The 21,026-nt window shown below is 44.9% G+C and overlaps 1 protein-coding gene across 1 annotated transcript in view; it reads left to right on the top strand.

The window, feature by feature from the left end:
- LOC116939038 (calmodulin-regulated spectrin-associated protein 1-B-like) overlaps nt 1-21,026 on the top strand; it is a 64,089-nt gene that overhangs the window by 28,016 nt on the left and 15,047 nt on the right. Inside the window, exons 5-12 of the mRNA XM_032946915.2 lie at nt 912-1,082; nt 8,870-8,944; nt 12,480-12,582; nt 13,471-13,610; nt 14,678-14,768; nt 15,946-15,991; nt 18,550-19,336; nt 19,524-19,689. Of these exons, the coding sequence (XP_032802806.2) occupies nt 912-1,082; nt 8,870-8,944; nt 12,480-12,582; nt 13,471-13,610; nt 14,678-14,768; nt 15,946-15,991; nt 18,550-19,336; nt 19,524-19,689 (1,579 nt within the window). The remainder of the gene's footprint in view (nt 1-911; nt 1,083-8,869; nt 8,945-12,479; nt 12,583-13,470; nt 13,611-14,677; nt 14,769-15,945; nt 15,992-18,549; nt 19,337-19,523; nt 19,690-21,026) is intronic.

The following is a 21,026-nucleotide window of genomic DNA, read 5'->3' as shown; positions in this document are numbered from 1 at the left end:
ACTTTTGTGTTACAAATTGTCTGCTTGCGAGAGCCTGTGAGTGGGTGAGTTCTAGTTGTTTCTGGATAATGAATCGTCTAATTGGCACAGCTCAAAAACCGGCACGCTTGCACAAGCGGGTTAATCGTCGCTCACAGGTAGATGGATAGCTGAGCTTTGGTGTCTCTTACACTGTGCTGTGTGCAGTGTTTTCTGAAGAATAGGCACTCAACAATAGTGGCACTTGAATTGCAGTTTATAGTGTGCGCACTGACACATGGCGGGGCTTTCCACGTTGATGATGATGATGATGGTGACGATAGCTGTGACTTTGCGAATGGTGATTTCTTACTGATAATGTTGATGTCTAAAGGGTTTTTGGATAGTACCATGTGCTGTTTAGCTTGATGCTCAGTTCCTGTAAAAGCACCCAGCGTGTGGTGTGAAGTGTTTGAAATGATGCTAAGCACACACAATGCACGGTACAACCCAAAAACACATTGCAGGGCTCTACAGCACAACCACAAAAACCGACGTAGATGATGTTCGTAATTAATTATATTAACTTACGGTACTGATGGATTATATTTTTTTGATGAGCGTCCATAAAGGTGATAATAGTGACAACAATTTATTACAGATCGATCATGTTTTGTGGCATTATTACTTTAATTATCTTTTAGCTCTTGTTTCCATGTTATAATTCATAACTGTCTCATTTTACAGGAAATTGCAAACTTTACACATAATGGCGATGAAGATGATGTTGAATCGGTGACTGAGGATGAAATTACGATTAAGCGTCTGTCGCCCCGATTCGTGATTAACTTCCTCCAGTTACTCATCGCCGGCATGCGTCTGCCATATGTTGTGTGGCTGTGCACTGCCATCCAGCGCCTGAACTCGGTTCTATTCCCCTCTGCTGCCACCAGAGTTCCCACCTCGCGCTGGCCGACTCCATCATGCAGGCTTACTGCACTCAGCAGCTGGGTGGCGACAGAGTCACAGCGAGCCTGCAGCGCGTCGGCGTCACCGCGGGGTCGCGCTCACCCGCGGCAGCCTACGGCAACGCAGAGATGTCCATCCTGCAGTGGGTCAATGAGGTGACACGCAAACGCGCACAAAGACAAAGATGCCCCATGTAGCCTCGGCAGATTTTTTTTGCGGCAATTGCTTTGGGCGAGCACCTAATGAAGGTTGGTGTGGCACAGGCGGCAGTGGGTGGGCAGCAAATTCACCCGGTCGCCTTTGTCTCCCTAGTGGTGATGTTTATACACCCTACCAGCTATTCATTTGAGGCTAGGGGGAGACCCAGGACCAGTACAAATAAACGTCACTGGTGCTGGCCGTGAGCAGGAATAAAATTCTGGTCACCGGGTTTGCAGCACAATGCTCTAACCACTACACTACCGCTCCCCGCACACATGCAAGTACACGCGTTCACTCGCAGGCACAAAGAACGCATTTGTACATATGCACGCATTTTTACGTGAATACATGGGAATGCATTCAGATGCACACACTAGCACACATGTACATGCGCATACACACGGATGTATGCAAACGTATATACATTCACATGCCTGCATGAATACGTAAAAAATGTGCACATATACGCTCACACACGCACGAGTGCATTCAAATATACACTTACACACTCATTCACATGCGTGTGCACACGCTCAGATCCATGCGCGTGGACGCTCGCCCGTATTCATACGCGCACAAAACTAACAGCGCAATGCAGATCCGCCACATTCATTAAAACACTCACACGTTCATAGGCATACACATACATGCGCATGCACACAAAGACATGAATACATTCTTAACGTACGTACACGCACACACAGATTCACGTACACACGCGCTCGCACACTAAATTCACACCTACGCAATCATACAATGGTGCGCTGCGTGGGACGAAGACCACTTGTCTGCTTACCCCCGGCAGTTACTGCAGAAGGATCTGTGTCAGAAGGATCGGTTTGCTTAGCCATGAATGCTCCTGCATCAAAGACAATACATTTTAAAATAATAAGTAAACAAGGGATTCAGAAATTAACTCCAAGCCATCGTCGATTTGACGGGCAGCTAGTAGTAGTAGTAGTAACCATGCAGCAGCCTCAATTCACCACTTTTGCCAGGCTAGGTGCAGTTTATGATAATTTCACCCTTGAGTTAACATCCCACCTACATTGCGAAATCTAATACCGAAATACGACAGACACGCACGCACAACTGAACAAAAGTCGCATGCTTGCACGACAGATTTAATATTCTTCGTGGACCCTAAGCTGCTCGAACTTTGAAGGATAGGCTGTGCAATGGAGGTTTATTTTTTTTATTTGACCTCAAATTGTGTAATGGAATGTACTCAAGGGAAGTGAGGAGGTAATTCTTTGTCACGAGAGGAGAGGTCATTGCTGTTGGCTGCCTGCAAGTGCTGCACAGTTTCAATTGGCACTTTAAAAATAAAGGTATCATCCTAGGCACTCGGTGATATCTGTTGAAGCACATAGGCAAGAGTGATACGGAGATAAATGTACTCGAAATTATATCGCGAGTTGTTCCGACTAGACGTGTGAAGCAAATGGCTGCGCGGGATGGAAATCATTTTTTATCATTCTATTAATCCCTTATCATTCGGAGCTCTTTTATGGTTTTGTTAATGAAACGCTTGCAGAGGAACGAGAGATGAATGGGAAATGCTTACCAAGTTAGAGTGGGGCATTTTGCAGAGACGCGGGGGTTATAGGTGCATTGCCTGGCCGGTAGAATGATAGATTTATGCAGCCGTGTATTCGCACTCTTGTGTGTGTGGTGGTGTGTGATAAAACATTTTTGGTCGCTCATTCCTTGAAAAATTTGAGTTGCATGCAGAAAAAGAACAGCAATATACCTCGGAATGATTTTTTTTTAGTAAACAATCGATGCATATATTTATAACGTATACGTGATTAATACCATCAGGATAAATGTATGTGGATGATTGGTGTGAGCGGTATCACAGTGGTTCACCCACTGCGCTACAAACCTATCAACCTGAGTTCGAACCCCCACGACAGCCCCGAATGCCCCGTTTGCCTCTCCCTTTTATTCACCCAGCGAGGCCAGGCCCCACCCTTGGCCACGTCCCGCCCTTGGCCACGCCCCTCTTCTGGAGCTCTCTCGCGTGTTCCAGGAGCTTCTAGTTCGATCCCCTCTTTGACCCTTGGCCCAGTTACGCCCCCCTTGTGGTCGCTTGCATGTGTCGTTCTATACCGCACCCATACCCCATGGCCACCAGATGGCGTACTGTCATTACACATGCATGCATGCTGGTGTATTTGTCTTTTTGTACAGTGAGGGAAAAAAGTATTTGATCCCTTGCTGATTTTGTACGTTTGCCCACTGACAAAGAAATGATCAGTCTATAATTTTAATGGTGGGTTTATTTGAACAGTGAGAGACAGAATAACAACCAAAAAATCCAGAAAAACGCATGTCAAAAATGTTATAAATCGATTTGCATTTTAATGAGATAAATAAGTATTTGACCCCCTCTCAATCAGAAAGATTTCTGGTTCCCAGGTGTCTTTTATACAGGCAACAAGCTGAGATTAGGAGCACACTCTTAAAGGGAGTGCTCCTAATCTCAGCTTGTTGCCTGTATAAAAGACACCTGTCCACAGAAGCAATCAATCAATCAGATTCCAAACTCTCCACCATAGTCAAGACCAAAGAGCTCTCCAAGGATGTCAGGGACAAGATTGTAGACCTACACAAGGCTGGAATGGGCTACAAGACCATTGCCAAGCAGCTTGGTGAGAAGGTAACAACAGTTGGTGCGATTGTTCGCAAATTGAAGAAACATAAAATAACTGTCAATCTCACTCGGCCTGGGACTCCATGTAAGATTTCACCTCGTGGAGTTGCAATGATCATGAGAACGGTGAGGAATCAGCCCAGAACTACACGGGAGGATCTGGTCAATGATCTCAAGGCAGCTGGGACCATAGTCACCAAGAAAACAATTGGTAACATACTACGCCGTGAAGGACTGAAATTCTGCAGCGCCCGCAAGGTCCCCCTGCTCAAGAAAGCACATATACATGCCCGTCTGAAGTTTGCCAATGAACATCTGAATGATTCGGAGGACAACTGGGTGAAAGTGTTGTGGTCAGATGAGACCAAAATGGAGCTCTTTGGCATCAACTCAACTCGCCATTTTTGGAGGAGGAGGAATGCTGCCTATGACCCCAAGAACACCATCCCCACCGTCAAACATGGAGGTGGAAACATTATGCTTTGGGGGTGTTTTTCTGCGAAAGGGACAGGACAACTTCACTGCATCAAAGGGACGATGGACGGGGCAATGTACCGTCAAATCTTGGGTTCAGCAGCGCATCCAACTCCTCTTCTGGGTTCAGCAGCGCATCCAACTCCTCTTCTGAGTGAGCATTAATTACCAGATCATGTTGTGGATTCACTCTTCAACACACCGGTGGGCTAAAGTAGTGAACTATTTGTCTTTTGTCAACGTGACACTTTTTTGCTGATTGGCCATGCCGGGTGGTGTAGGGTTACTACACATTTATAAATAACGCGATCTAACCCAAAAAACTTTATTATGAGTAATATTGGTCGTGAAAGCCTACGTGTTAAACATACATAATGTGGTTGACCAATCGGGAGCGAACCCTTGACCGCACCCGGGCATCGATCTGCCTCCCTTGGTATCAGTACCAGATGGGAATTATTCCGGTACAGGCATTGAAGGCTTAACGAACTAAGTGGTCCAAATATATGTAAAAGAATGTGGGAGGCAGAGCACATCCCTGTCACACCCTAAGGTGTAGAGGGAATGGCTCTGACTCACAGGCACGTAGTTTGACGTGGGGCCGCTCACCATCATGAAGGTCCTTAAGGATCGTGAGCAGAGGGTCAGGGACTCCGAAAGCACAAAGAGCAACCCAGAGCCCAGGCCTACTAATGGTATGATAGGCCTTGAGCAGGTCAATAAAGCACACACATGGACTAATACGCACACATGGACCTACAGGCACGCGAAGAAATGGACTTACACTGACTAACATGGAGCCATGCACACACAGCGACTAACACACACGCACATGGACTGACACATACACACGCGTATCAACTCACACACATTGACTTACACACACACATCGAGTGACACGCACACATGTGTAGACTTAAACACATATGGACTGACACACACATACACATGGATGTACACACACACATTGACTGACACACATAGACACACAAACGCACATTGACTTACACATTGACATGGAGCCATGCACACACATCGACTAACACATACACAGCGACTGATACACATACATGGACACACAGACGCATGGACCTACACGCACACACATATGGACTGAAACACACACATCAACTTACACACACACATGGACGTGCACAGCAATCTCCGATGATGGCACAGCTATCAGCGTCGCAGTACTACGTATTAGTAAATAGCGGGACGTGAGCAATCGACACAATATAAATGCATAGAAGAAATAAGCTGAAAAGAGTGCACATAAAATAGCAGCAGTACGCACAGGTAAGTTGAGAAGCAAGCTACAGTGTAGATGATCGAGTGCCAGTTCGCCAACTCAATGACAGAAGCATTTCTACAGTGGACATAAAAAAGCTGGCAATACGGGCAGCAGCTGAAAAAAGCAGAATACAGTCGACATGTAAGGCTGGCAGTACAGTTAGTGAGGTAAAGAAGCAGGCAACAGATTATAGACTGGCATACACTCATAATGGGCAAAAGCAAAATTAACAGTGTAGACAGTGCCAGTGCACTGACGTTAATGAATCGGCAGGCAGCAGTCCACAGCACAGACTTGCAGTACACCGTCGCAGAGTCATTAAAACGCACTAAAAAAGGCAAAAGTTAGCAACCTAAAAATGAAAATTTAGTTTTCTGCACACAAACATAATAATTGTAATATTAGGCAACTTATTAGTTTCATAATAGTATACAATGAAGCAGAGTTGTTATCTGCACACAAACATGTTTGTAATATTTGAAAACTCATTTGTTTAATAATAGTAAACAATAGTCCTGAGTTCTTAGCGAAAGATTCAATAAATCTTCTTTGGTTCTTTCGGTAAAGTCACGTAGAATGAGAATAAAATAATAAAATAACACAATAAAATTCTCACGACGTTTCGGCCACAACGCAAGCGGCCGTCTTGAGGCGAAAGGTACAGACCTGTCGGGACGACAGAGCTTCAGTCATGAAAGCTTTAAATCGAGATTCAATAAAATTGTACTTTAAATTGGCGTGGTGACGCCTGGTCCCGTGCAGAGCCCACGGCCTCGCCTAGATTGGCAAGCCGGAGGTGAGACATTGCCAGGCTGCTGGCTGGGCCGCTACCCCCCCCCACCATCCCCCCGCCCGAGCCATAATAATACCATTGGAAAGATTTGATAAACCATTTCAGGTCTTAATTGATTGTTCACGCTTACGGTGGCTTTCAGACAGCATGCATTAATTTTTCGTCTCCCCCCTCCTATTTTCAGAACATAGATGGACTAGTCCTTCTAAATAAACTGCCAAATCGCTGCGCGTGGCGCTGACGTTTCTTATAAATAAATAAACAAATACACCGTTTAAAAATAAATAAATTTATGCAAACCGACACACCTGATGACGACCGTTTGTGTTATGGTCGAAACGTCGTGAGAATTTTTATTGTTTTATATATATTTTATTCTTTTGTTGTTTCCCTTCAACGTGACTTTACCGAAAGAGCTTAGAATATATAATACTATGTAAGCGGTTTAATACTATTAATATCAAAGGACTTTATAGCAGTAACTACACGCATCGTGTTGGGGGGGTTGGGGGCGAAGAGGACATGAGACTTGAAGAAAAATCCGCAGCGTTATGTGCATATTTATTGCTTGTGAAACGCTCAAAATATATTGTCCCCCGTGAGGTCGACCGAACGCACATCACTTGGCAGGGTCCCCCCCCCCCCTCCCCAGGCAATTGTCGTCAGTTGGTACGGTCGATGTCGCGAAATAAGTAAAAATGAAAATAAGAATCCCACGGATTTGTTAATTAAACTACTTTAAAGTTTATAGTATATGTATGAGAAAACGGAATAGCCTATTCCGAGCGCGGGGCATAGGGCGTCCTGCCTGGCAAATTTTTACCTACATAAAGCCCACCGTTCGAGAGCCAACTCCCTCGCAAGCGTGCGCACGGAGACTTTTATTTATAAGATAAGTTTAATTAACGTCAGCAGTGGAAAGTCAGACAGACAGATATAGCCCTGGCCACACCCACTGTGTTGTGCCAGCTTTAGTAGGTGCACATTAACAGCCCAGTAACAGCCTATCCTCTTAAATCTAAACAGGGCACGCTTATCTTTTTTTGTGCGCTTGTATGTATTAATGCGGGCGATAATGTCGTGGTTAGCATGCTGCGCTACGAACCTGTAGGCCCGAGTTCGATTACCGCTCATGGCCAACACCAGTGATTATCAGCACTGAGGAGACAAAGGTGGGCCGGGCTTAGGGTTGGCCGCCTACCCTCTCGTGTGTCGTGCTGGCCTTTGTAGGCGCTGCTCGCTAACTGCACTTGTCCCAACAGTCTGTTGAAGGTTACAGGAGAGATCTTTGTGTTTTTTTTATTTTATCATGGAGGTTGTTGAATTGGTTTGCATTCTACACAAAGCTAGAAATCGTGATCTGTGTTTGATTTTCAACCACGGATAACATCTTTGGAAAGCGGTGGGCATCGACCTGTCCTAGGTCTTCCATAAAATATCTCCTTGGGGTGTATAAACATCAGCACTTGAAAGATAAAGATAGCCCGTTATGGTGTTGGCTGCACAACCTCAGTGTACCATTCCAGCTTTATAAGTTTCCCATTACAGCACCTTCCCCCTTTAGTCTATTAGTTCAAACGGAATCTACATCCTGGTGTGCGAGTGTGTGTGCGTGTATAATTCTGTATGTGTTGGGGAGAGAGTTTCGTACACTTTCTGTTCCAGTACTGACACTGAGGTTCAACTCCACACATAACAACAACTGATGACATGAAGGCAGCCAAGTATCATCTCCACCACGGCTATGTTATGACACCATGGCTTTTCGATAATTGCACATGCACAACAGAAGAACGAGGAACTTTGACGTGCATAGTGGTCGCACAGTGGTTAGCTGACTACACTGAGTTCGATTCCTGCCTATAGCTAATGTCATTACCGAATAATATCTGAACCAATCCTGGGCATTCCTTTGGTCAACTCGGCCTCTAAGTACCTGGTGTATTAACATTGGCATTGGTGAGATAATGGCACCCAGGCATGGTGTTGACCAGGGGTCCCCAACCCCCGGGCCGCGGACCGGTACCGCTCCGTGGCCTGTTCGGAACCGGGGCCGCACAGCAGGAGGAGAGCGGTGGGCGAGCGAGCGAAGCTTCATCTGTATTTACAGCCGCTCCCCATCGCTGGCATTACCGTCTGAGCTCCGCCTCCTGTCAGATCGGCGACGGCATTAGATTCTCATAGGAGCGCGAACCCTACTTTCCCGCACTGCGCACTTGTCTCAGTCAGTTTTGGTAAAGCCCACAAGCTAACCCTAGCCAAAATGAGTAAAAAACAAACGTCGCTGGAGAGCTTCTTTGAAAAGGGGGAAAGACCCAATGATGAACCCCCCCCCCCACCCCAGTCCGTGAAAAAATGTTCTTCCATGAAACCGGTCCCTGGTGCCAAAAGGTTGGGGACCGCCGCTGGTGTTGACCATATCACCCCCTCATGCGCAATGATGGCCTTAATAGTTACTCGCTAACAGCATTTGTCCCCACAGTCTGTAAGACACTGTGTTACGTGTGTGACATTGTTTCAGGTTAACGTCAGGTTGTGGGACGTACAGCAGAAGGACGGCAAGCAAGCAGACCTCGCATCGCACAAGCGCACACAGGTAACGTGTTGGCACACCTCCGATTAGCACGGTTGGCTACGTATGGCGCGTGTAAGAAGTTCAGCATACATATGTACATTACGCAGCAACATTTCACAGGACCATTGATGTATGAGCAGTTTAGTGAGATTTTCATATGAAAGTCACTACCTCTCCAGTGTGTTTTCGGGTTTTACCGCGTGTTGTTCGACATGATGTCCGGCGATTTTCTCTGCGCGCTTGGGAGATTTTTCAGGACTTGACCTGAAGGTGCTCCCAGCAATGGGAGCGGAGTGCCGTACATCGTGCCGGGAAACACGCAGTGCAACCCGAAAACACATTGTGGACAACGACGCAACACGGCCGTAAAAATCCATGCAATAACGTGACCCACGAAACGATAAGTCGACGCATTAGGTATATACACGTGCAATGTGGAAATGGTCCAGCTCTTTAATTAAAGCACTGCTGCCAGGATCACTGGAAGGGCTGCAGAGACGACAGTGGATACAGTTATTCATAAACAAACTTAATTAACATGAGGAGACTCGCGAGTCTCGTAAGCCAATCCTCCTAAGGTAACTAACTAAGCACGGCAGCAGAATCAATATAGCATTACGCCGCTGAATAAGAACACGAGTGTGGCTTGGTAGTATAAATTCCTAGCTTTGTTTGCAGTCTTATAGGGCGAATCCCTCTTGTGTTTTACTTCTGGATAAATGGACCACAGAATGCGGCTGATACAACACGCAGACCAACGTCTCCTTTACATTTTCAGACTGCTTGCTTTGAAGGCCTTGTCTGCCAAAAGTGTAACGTGGAATCAAATCTGCTTCAAAAATAAAACTGCTGGAAGAGCATTAGTTATTCCGGTAATGATTCATGATGTCCCTTGCAATCACTTGAGAGAGCTGCGCACATGAGAAATTACTTTGGAGAATATTCTAACATGTAAACAGTTCACACTCCTTTGTAGCATTCCTTCCCTTTTGCCAGAGAACATCAAATATAACAACAACAAAAATAACGTAGAAAACAAGTTTTTAAATGCGCACACTTTTATTTGTACTTTAAAGTAGAAAATAAATTATTTTCACCTCAGAAATTAATAGAATTTGACGCGCTGCACAAAAGTGGGTGGCTTGCATAAAGAAAATTTTACATTTCGAAAGGATGCCACCCATTATTATTCAAAAGAGTATTTAGCTGCTATTTAATTTTACCAGGTTAGGCCCACTAGAGATGTATTGCTGTTTTTCAGAAGCGACATGGCCACAAATGAGAAACCAATGAAGTGGCTTATGTGGAAAGTTATAGCAACAAAATACTCGAAGCACATGTTTCTAACTGTGGAGGGAAAAACCAGTGGTCCTGGAGAAAAATCGACCTGACCACGGGGAGAACATGCAAACTATAAGTATACAGGCATCAGGATCAGCATCAAATCCACAACCTCCTGTATACAAGGCGAGGTAGTTAACATCTTGCCAGCGTGAGATGTTAACTGTTAAGAACAGCATCACTATAACCCTCAATGCTTATGAACAAATCATCCGGACCTGGAACGTGCCTAATCTGGTCGGACCTCGAAAGCCAAGCAGATTTGAGCTCGGACAGTGCCTGAATGGGTACCCACCATGCACAAACAGGTTGTCATAGGGCTGTGGTGCCACGTTGTGGTTATATCCAGTTGTACTGTACGTCTTTGCTGCCCGACTTCACCAATCCGCACTGACCAGCCGGGGTGAAGTATGGCCAAACGGCCTCCACAACCAGCAGGGCATGGGGAGGCCCTCATCCAGCAGTGGATCAACAAAAGGCTGCTATGCTTCTACGGGCATTGTGTGGCGGTCATCTCCACCAGTGGCAATTCCACATTCCCATGGCAAGGAGCATCTTTAACAACCACTGACGACTTTGCACAAAGTGGCACCTTTTTATGACCATGTAGAGATGACAATGATGGCTTGCCTATGTGAACCCTTAACCCGACAAAAAAATGAAAGCATGTGCATTGCTATACAACAGCCTACGTAATGAAAGGTTGATAGCACGTAGCCCGAATAATGGCTATTACAATTAAAATAATGATCACCCCGATTGCAAAGTAGTGAAATTACATTTAGAACAACACTTTATGTGTAAGACGTTTAATTGTCATATTTGCGATCGTTAAGTACTGTACTGTACGAAAGACGGTATAACAATGCGAGCATATGCACAATGGTGCATATTGCAACACAGTATTCCAAGTGCACAGATTTAGCACTTTAATTTAAAGCACTTATATCAACGAAAATTAAAACATTTTAGCAATCAAAATAGGGATAACATGACATTTAATTTGAAATCATGATCAGGGCTCTCACCTGCTCACTCAACATGAGCTTAACCATGTTGCGCTCAGCTCGTCGGAACGGGCGTGAGAAAGCAAATGGCAATACTGTTTATTAAGATTATAACGATGCAATTATTTGAAAAATAGCAATATATGCAATTATTCCTAATAGAGGCTTTTTGGGTTAGATCGCGTGAATATATAAATGTACGACGCTTCGCCAGTAATTACTGGTGAAACGTCGTACTCAGACTGTAAATGTTGTGGCTTGGCTCTCCAACACACCGGTGTGCCGTACTAGTGACGAATTGGCCACGTTCTGTTTACGTGACAACCCTTACTAGTTGGCTGTGTCGGGTGGTGGCGGGTTTTAACGACACATTTATTTACTTCGATCTAACCCAAAAAAACCTCTTATGGATGATATTGGTCGCGAAAGGCTACCACGTGTTAAACAGAAGTAATTATTATTGTAATCGTTGGTCTCGTGCTGAGAGGGAACCACAGCGGCCGCTCCAGCGCCATGACAAGTGGCGATTTCAGTGCGCCTTTCATTGGTCAGAGGCTGGCCAGCAACAGCCGCTCCGATTGGAAGAGACGCTTGCACTCGTAGCTTAACGCAACCATTCGTGATTTCAAAAAGGGGGGGGGGGTGGGTAGAATGTACGAGTATTGATTATTAAAATTACGTCAAAAACACGCATAAGCCCACGATCGACAGGACCTGGACCGGTTTTTAAATGAAATCTTGGAATTGTCACGCGAGACGAGTCTGTGGAAAATTTCAGCTCGTTCCGCTTCATAGATCCGAAGCAATTAACCGTCAAAGATTTGAAAGAATATAAACGGATAACAAGGCAAGGTCAATCAACGTGTGTGAACAGAGACACCATCATCACTGTTACCCGGTGGCCTATGCAGGTGAAACAGGGCATTTGTGCCTCGTGTATTTTAAAAACACATCTATCATACTCTTGTGAGCTCTTGAGATTCTGCATGAAAATAGCACTGCAGAGAGTTGTGTTGCAGTGCTATATCCATCTCGTTTCTTGCGCCGCGTCTGAAAGTGTTTTTTCTCCTATTGAGGTTCTGTCTGGGCACAGCTATTTCAAGGCAATACTCGGCATTCACCAATTCACAAAACGCAGTCCGTGTGTGCACGCGCATAAGTGTACCGTAGGTTAATATGTGTGGTTATGTGCATGCGTCTGTGTACAGCGTGGCCCCCCACCAACCCTAAGGAGCTTGCATGATGCCACCGACTGCCGCGCCCTCTTGTCTTGCATCCACTTCTACTGCCCTCGTGCGCTGCCGCTACAAGGTAGGGAATACAATAAATACAATTACAGTCAAGAAAGTTCACACTTTGCTGGGGCAGTGTGTCCTCTCCTACTCGTTCTCTTGCACTCAGGCACGCAATGCTGACCCACACCAATGTTCACTCATAATCAACCCATTCGATCTGGCAATGGATCCTGCTGTGGTCTCTGTGACTGCTTGGAGGTAGTGGTGTGCAGAGTGGGCAGGCTCCGTCTCAGAAACCCCCCCCCCCCTTGACACACATTGTTTTTCAGCGCACGCGTTTGCTCGTGAGTGTGTCGGGAATGGTAGTTTAGTGGATAGCGCACTGTGCCCGAGTTAAATTTGCAGGGACAGCTAAAATAAGTGGCATATCATATCTGAATCTGTTAACTGCCTCTCCTAGGTTGATTCGGCGCTTCTGGCCATGCCACCTCTTCATGAATTGTGCCGGCCTTCATCTGTGCTCACTAAAAGTACTTCACCAAACAGTCTGTCTGCTATTCGGAGTCATTGTCTTTTGTAAGCAAGTGAGGGAAAGGATGCCATTGAGGAGATTTGGTGTGTGCAAGTACACATATATGCATGCATACATACACACGTATTTGTAGAAAGGTGGATAAATGTTCAAGTACACTCCTGAATCCGGAGGTTTGAGTCATACCTATGCACACTAATGGTATCCAGTCCCATGTCCGGATCTTTTACATTGACTTAGACTAATATGAATACTCAGTGTGATGTGTCAACATTGGTATTGGCAAGACGTGACCATGTTTGTTTTTTGTACTGTCCCCACCCAAACCCGAGTGTGCTATGCTGGGCTGAATGTGCATCCCAACGGCGCCTGTAACAGCAGCCTAACGGATGATAACTGGGTTATTTTGTCATCCATGACTGGAATGTACAGAAGTGAGGCTCAGGGAGGGCCTCAGCGTTCAGGACAAGTTGTACAATGCCAGACTGCTCGTTGACTTTGTGCGCGCTCACCTGGGAGACTGTCTACACCTGAATGAGAGAGACCTTCTCTACCTGCCTCCTCCACTCAAGGTATGTTGTAATGTACTACAACAACAACAGCCTCCAGTCACCATCCAATGGCAGGGACAGCACCATCAGCGTTTGTGCCAGGCAAAGTGCACTTTGAGACCACGTGAAGTGTTGGCAGTCAGGTAACGGGACAGACCCAAGGCCTTGTAGGTTAACTGACTGAATGACTGACAGATGTGCTCCCTACTGTGCCAACTTGCTTTGTTATAGCTTCTATAAAGTCGTCACACGTCGGAAAACATACTTAAATAAAAACAAAGACAGAAAGTCCCTTTTAGTCGTATAGACTGCTGGGGCAAGTAATATTAACGAGCACCTATCCAGGCGGGTGAAGCGGTGAAATCCCTATAGCCTATCTTTTGCAGGGAAGATATAAGCAACCACTTATTTAGGCATTTAATGTGGGCATTGACACTTATGTACAATGCTGCAACAGGTTCATTCACATCTACTTTGCATCATATGGTGTGTTGTCATATTACTTACTAGACTTACACTTGTTTACACCTCCGATTAACATGGTTAGTTACGTACGGTGTGAAAGAAGTTCTACATACATATGTACAAAACATCACTGAGTTTCAAGAGTCTTACTAGGGAGGGTCATACTAAGTTTTTACAGGATCCTCCCAATGAGAACAACTATTGCTGCGCATTTCTCAATGAAGTAATTTGCGAGTTATCATATTTTTTTAATTCACCAAACGTATGGCTATGATGCCGGCACACAATCGCCTACTCTTAGAAATGCGTCTTGGACATCCACTGTGAAGCAGACGGCGCATATTGTATGATGCACACACCTCGCTATTAATGAGAGTGGCTGCTGGGCTCGAACCGCAAATCTTTGCAAAAAGCGGCAAACTCACAACCGCTCAGCCCATGCGAACTCCCCAAAAACACATAAGCCGTGGGAATCAATTGTTAACTGGCTCATTACCGAGCTCACTTATCGCCATACCGCAGCAGTCTGGCACGCAGGGGGCACTTTTACAAATTAAATCAGTGATGATGGTGGTTGGCAAGTGTCATTTGCTCTCCCACATCTGCCTCATTGTTCCTCCCAGGTGAACCTGCTGGTTTTCGTGGTGGAGCTGCTGTGGTGGCTGGATGAGTGCCGGCCAGACTGTGTACAGCCGCTCATCTCAGAGACACAGGGTGTGTGCGCGCTGGTATTTGTACACACACAACAACGACAAAGATCGCCCGTATAGCCTTAACAGACTGTTGGCGCTAGTGCTGTTCGCGAGCATCGATGAAGGCCTGTACGGCACACGATGGGTGGATGGCCAGCACCACGCCCGGCCACCTTTGTCTCCCCAGTGGCGACTTTTACACACCGCGCCTTGTACTCATTTGAGTCAATTTCGGGGAGAGGCCCAAGACCAGTTGAGATATTATTGTCACTGGTATTGGCCGTGAGTGGGAATTAAACTCGGGTCGCTGGGTTGGCAGCGACACGCGCTAACCGCTGCACTACCACTCCCCACATTTTTGCACACAGAGACACACTCCCAACACACACATGCATACATACTAGGAATATGTTCCTGATTTTTGGATCAACCTGAAAAAGCGTACCGAGATACAACGTTTCGTATGATACGGAAAATATCTTTTGTTTGGATTGTCATTGCTTAATTTTCACATTGCGTACAAACAAAATCACACAAATATTATTTTTACACGCTTTCTATTAACTCACTCTGTTGTTTGTCGTTGTATCCTCAAATTTTGTAACTCAATTTTAACCCACTTCCAAATGTGGTATCGACTGCAAACTTGGTATACTTATGTCATACTGATGACAATCTAATTGTCCACGCTTAACTGACGTTGGCTGTAAATCACCATGGTCCCTTACGTTATGGCAAGCTTCGGGGCCACTTCCTAGTAGGGTAAATTTCATTAAAGCATGTTTTTAAAAAAGCATGTTTTTATATTACTTATTATTTTACCAAGTAAGGCCCACTGAGCTATATATCTTTTTTTTTAGAAGCTAACTGACCGCAAATGATAGCTCAACAAAGTGGCTTATCATGTGGAAATGTATAGCAGCCAAATACTCTAAATGCTTGTTTCTAAATGTGGATGGAAAAACCGGAGGAACCAGAGAAATATCCCATGCGACCACGGGGAGAACATGCAAACTCCAAATATACGGGCATCAGGGTCTGGGTCGAACCCACAACCCCTGTCATACCAGGCGAGGTAGTCAATTAACCACCTCCTCCAACCCAAATGTGAGATGACTAACAGCTGTAGTGACAACAACGGTGCCTACTTTTTAGCGTGACATATTCGTGATATGCCCTTGTGTTTGTTTTTGTTAAAGAGGTTTCCAAAGCTCCAAACAACAGCTGGCTGGATTCCTTTCAAATGTGAGTTGATTGTATTTGTCCTTTTTTCATCAGTCTTACACATCACACTCATCTGAATGTGATTTGTTGGCACAACTATTCACCAGAATTAACATTTCAATTCATATGATTCATGTAAAATGGCTTTAAATGTAATCCTGCAATGTAAATTAAGGTCCTGCTGTATTGACATGATATTCCCATGATATACAAATATTTACCCATTTCATTTCTCTTGTTTTAGAGATTTTTTCCTAGTTATATATTTGTATTCCAGTTGAGAATGCTATCGAAGTTTGGCTTTAAATTATTAACGTTTCTTCTGCCTTAATCATCAAATGCCATTTAAGCATCTGGGAATTATCAGGCAAGAGTTTATCCAACAGAAATCCAACAATGTAATAATTTTAAAAAGAAAAAAATGACTCCTTGCTGGTCAAAAAAAAGTTAGCGATTATCCATTTCTATTAAAAATCTTCGGGAAGTCCATCTAAAATGGTATTATTTTTCTTGAAAGTTGTGGGCAAATGATACAGATCTCTCGCGAACCCAATCACGAGACAAGCAATGATTCACACACCCAGCAATTAAATTAATTCTTCCTTTTTTAGGGTCGCAATTTGACAAAAAAAAGTATTTCTTAATAATTTAATAAAAAATGTGAGACATTCCACTTAAATGGGACCAGATGTCTTGCACCTGACCATCTCATTAAACATTTAATCAGATATGCACAGTGATGGAATATGAGCACAGCCAAAATTTTACCCTGTGACAATTTTGAGCCGATATGGTCCTTCTAAAATTGCACCCATGGCCTCAAAAATACAACTGGCGACCTGCATTTTCATTATAATTTACCATGAGCATTCTAATACTAACTCATTTTGAGCCGATCTTTCCATAAGCGTATTCCTGACAAAAATGTTAAAATAATTTTATAAAAGTAAAAAAAATGGTTCCCTTAATTTCGAGAGAATGAGACCTGTGATAACAAAGTGTAGCTTTTCCTAAGGGTGGATCGCTCTAAATGGGTTTCTGGTAATATGGTCTCCTGCACATATTTCGCAAAATGAGTGGGCAGAAAATAGAATAACTGCACATATATTCATACATAATCTTACCTTGTGATGGAGAGAGGTGCCAAAAATTACCAAGCTTCTCCTGAAGTCTTTGATATGTTATTAAATAGCTGTAAACGTTTCAAAGGTGTTCGTGAACTCCTTGAGAAGAATTCTTTTTTCAAATTATGAAATTTCTTCGACGGTAAAGATAATGGCTTTTAATATTGTCCGCCCATGTTATATTGAACCCACTTTATCAATGCTACCTGAACGTTTCTTTTTTCACGAGTGATGACAATTTAGACTTTAAAATGTTTTTTTAATCACCCAATTTCCGTATGTAAATAACTTGACTTTAAGTAACCCATATCCCTTAATTAAGCAGAGTTGACTGCATCAAGATTGTTAGCCATTTATGTTTCGTAATAATTTCTGTGTAGAGCTGCATTATGCAACACAAATCCAGAAGTGTTAAGCATTGATGGTGAACATATATGACTTGTTGTCGTCACCGTCCACTTACACATGACATATGCAGTAAACAGGTTTAGATCATTTAAGTCAAGATATATAACCTCTACTTGATAAGGCCCCCCCAAGCTTTGTCAAATAGCGTCCTACCCAGGTGCCTAGGTAACCCAGTAGTAACAATACGCCTTTTGGCGTCATCTGGTCGAGCAGCAATTGTGCCGAGGCTCAAAAGAAAGCCGTCCCTTGGTGTGGACCAATCAGTTTCAAGGACAATGCATATATTATCATAGTATGTTTTTTTTTGCATTTTGACTGCAGGTATTGTGGTTAATGCAGACATGAATCCTTGTAAAAAGGTTTCAGTTTTGTTGCCAGAAAAAAAGGGAAAAACGCTATTATTACATTTTGGTACTGGCAAAGGAGGTCTAATGATGATGATAACCCAGTAGTGTCATGCACTGAGCCAGCACCGCCATGGAACTGGGTTCAAACCCTGGGGCTGGTTTATTGGCCTCTGAGGGGGGCTTATGCATGCATGTTGGAGCAATGTGCCATGATTTCTTTGCTTCAAGCCATGGGACTGAGTGTCGCTTAAGGCTCTGATGCCTCTTTCAGGGCACTGAGCTAGCAACTCTGAGAAAACCTGCTACAGCTCTTGGTAATTAAATAAATAACAGTTATTGCACAGTGAGCTTGATGTCAACCCAGTTACCATTGAGTGCACAGACTAAAATAAACAGTCCCGAGTTGACATTTTTATATTATTCAATCGAACTGCAGCACCATATTTTACAACTCATGCACTCATACTGGTAAAAACCTCTACAGGGCAGATGACAGAAAGTGATTGAGACAGCATGGGGTAAATCTGCTGTTTCCCAATCTACAGCGTGTCTGACCTCTCAGTAGGGAATTCTCATATTTGAGCGAAGGTTCAGAATGGAATTGCACTTCACCTCAAAGCTCCTGAAAAAAGGCTATGTGTATCACATTAATCAATTTATAAATATGCTTTTGTCTCTCTTTCCTTCTCCCTTACTGCAGTCCCTTCTCCAACCCGCCTTCAAAAATCTCTGACAAAACGCCGACACCAATCAAGCCAGCGATACCCAAAAAGCCGGACAACATTTTTTTGTCCGGACTCTCGGACCCGGCTCCTGGTCACGGACCCCCATCCAGGTCCAACCCTCAAAAACCAACAATGTCGGCGTCGAGTCACCACCTGCAACCGAGACCCGCGCAGCAACCTGCCGCCCCGCATGCCGACGAGCTGGCAAACCTGAGCCCTGGCCCTGCCGTGGCGAACCGCCGAAACTTTTTCGAGACACTCGAGCGGAAGAAGCATCAAGGCGATGCGAAGGCAGGCACCACCGCTTCATCGGGGCTCCCGGCGGCCTCTTTGGCGTTGCCGCGGGGCTTCTCCAAGAAACCCGAGACGTCCACGTTCATGTTTCCGAAGGTGGCGTCGAGACCGCCGCGAGGGAGCGCCACTCTGGATTCCCCGCGGGTGCCGGGCACCGAGGGCCAGGCCAGCCGCGACTCGTGCGAGCACGACTCGGGTGTCCTCTCCCAGAGTGATGACTCGGCCTTCGGTAGCTTCGGCACGGGGACGGCGCAGGCACCGCATGACTTGGACTCGCCCTTCGCCACGTCCAGCCCCCTGCCCGATGGCGCCAAAAAACAGCAGAAGCAGCTGTTGACGAGGCTGCGTGGGCACGAGGCCTTGCCGGAGCGCGACGTAGGCGGGCGCGGGTGGTTCGAGGAGAGGGTTCTGGCTGTGCAGGCGCAGTTCGAGGCGAAGCAGATGGCCATGCAGGCGCTGACACTGCAGGTACGTGGGTGGAGATGGCTGGCTCCGTCGAGTGTTTACCGCACGCTTGGTGTGGCCAGCAACACAGGGACATGGGGTCTGGGCCGTACCATCCTTCATAAGTGGTCACTAAAAGCATTTACCCCAGCAGCCTAGGTAAGCTAATAAAGGTGATCTTTGTCTTCTGTGCGTGTTTGCTCACACGCAGGTGAGCGAGCTGTGCGCTCGGAGGGACGCTCGGCAGCACAAACGCAAAAGGGCAACGCGACCACAGCCCCAGGGAGGGGAAGCAGTGCATTGTGGGAGCTCTGCTGAGGAGGATGGCAGGGATGATTGTGGCAATAACAACGGCGATGAGGATGAGGATGCAAAAGGTGGGTGTTACATGTGTAGCACGGGCAGAGTGAAGTGTAGAGTTGTTAAAACAGATGTAAAATATAACGCTACAAGAACATGTTCCACTGTACAGTGTTACACGAACACTGTTTTACACTGGCACTGCGGGACTACATTGTGGGCAGTGCAGAAAAAAGTATTGTACTCTACGTCTATGCTCTCACATGTACACACTCCGCCTTCACCAATATGCAGTGGCCAGAACAGTGAAGTTGTCAACTCCCACGGCCCACACGGCATGGGAAGGCCCTCATCCAGCAGTGGATTGACAAATAGCTGCGCGTGTCAACTCACGTGGATAATTTTTCCAATTTTTCAAACTATATTTTAAATAATTAGTTAATCATTGCTTGTTTAATTGAAACCATATATACTCATTGTTTTTTCAGTAAATTCACGTATGTAGAAATAAAAGAAAATTTTAATAAATCACAAATAAAATTTAATTAAAATAATCACGACATTTGCAACGCAACACAAGCGCTCATCATCAATCAAATTTTTATTTTTACATGCAGGCCACAATTGACAACATGAAATGCTTTCTTTCCTGACATTTGTTTTTTTAAATTAATTGATGATGCTATTGTCATTCATTATACATGCTTGTGATACTTAGGGTGCCACGGTGGTGAGATGTTAACTCCCTCACCTGGTATACAGGAGGTCATGCGTTTGATCCCGACCCTGACACCTGTATATTTGGAGTTTGCATGTTCTCCCCGTGGTCGCGTAGATTTTTCTCCGGGTCCTCTGGTGTTTCTCTCCACATTTAGAAACATGCATTTAGAGTATTTGGCTGCCAGACATTTCCACGTGATAAGCCACTTCATTGGCCTCTCATTTGTGACCGTGTTGCTTCTGAAAAGAGCTACGTAGCATAGTGGGCCTTACCTGGTAAAGTGAATAGTTTTGATAATAGGTTTCCCCTTTTTTCTGGCAACAAAACAGGTGTTAAGATGTTAAAACACCAAACTGAAACCTTTTACAAGGAATCGTGTCTGCATTAACCACAATGCTTGTGGTCAGAATGCAAACAAAAGACATACTCTGATAATATATGCATTGTCTTTGAAACTGATTGGTACGCCTTTTGGCGTCCTCTGGTCTAACACCGTTTGAGACGAGGCTCAAAAGAAAGCTCTCTGGTGTGGACCAATCAGTTTCAAGGACAATGCATTTATTATCTGAGTGTTTTTTGTTTGCATTCTGACCACAAGCATTGTGGTTAATGCAGACATGATTCCTTGTAAAAGGTTTAAGTTTGGTGTTTTAACATCTTAGCACCTGTTTTGTTGCCAGAAAAAGGTAAAAA

This window comes from Petromyzon marinus, chromosome 5 (assembly GCF_048934315.1).
Source record: "Petromyzon marinus isolate PM22_M1 ecotype Great Lakes invasive population chromosome 5, UKy_Petmar_22M1.pri1.0, whole genome shotgun sequence".
NCBI lineage: Eukaryota > Metazoa > Chordata > Hyperoartia > Petromyzontiformes > Petromyzontidae > Petromyzon > Petromyzon marinus.
This window is presented reverse-complemented; position numbering and strand designations above follow the sequence as displayed.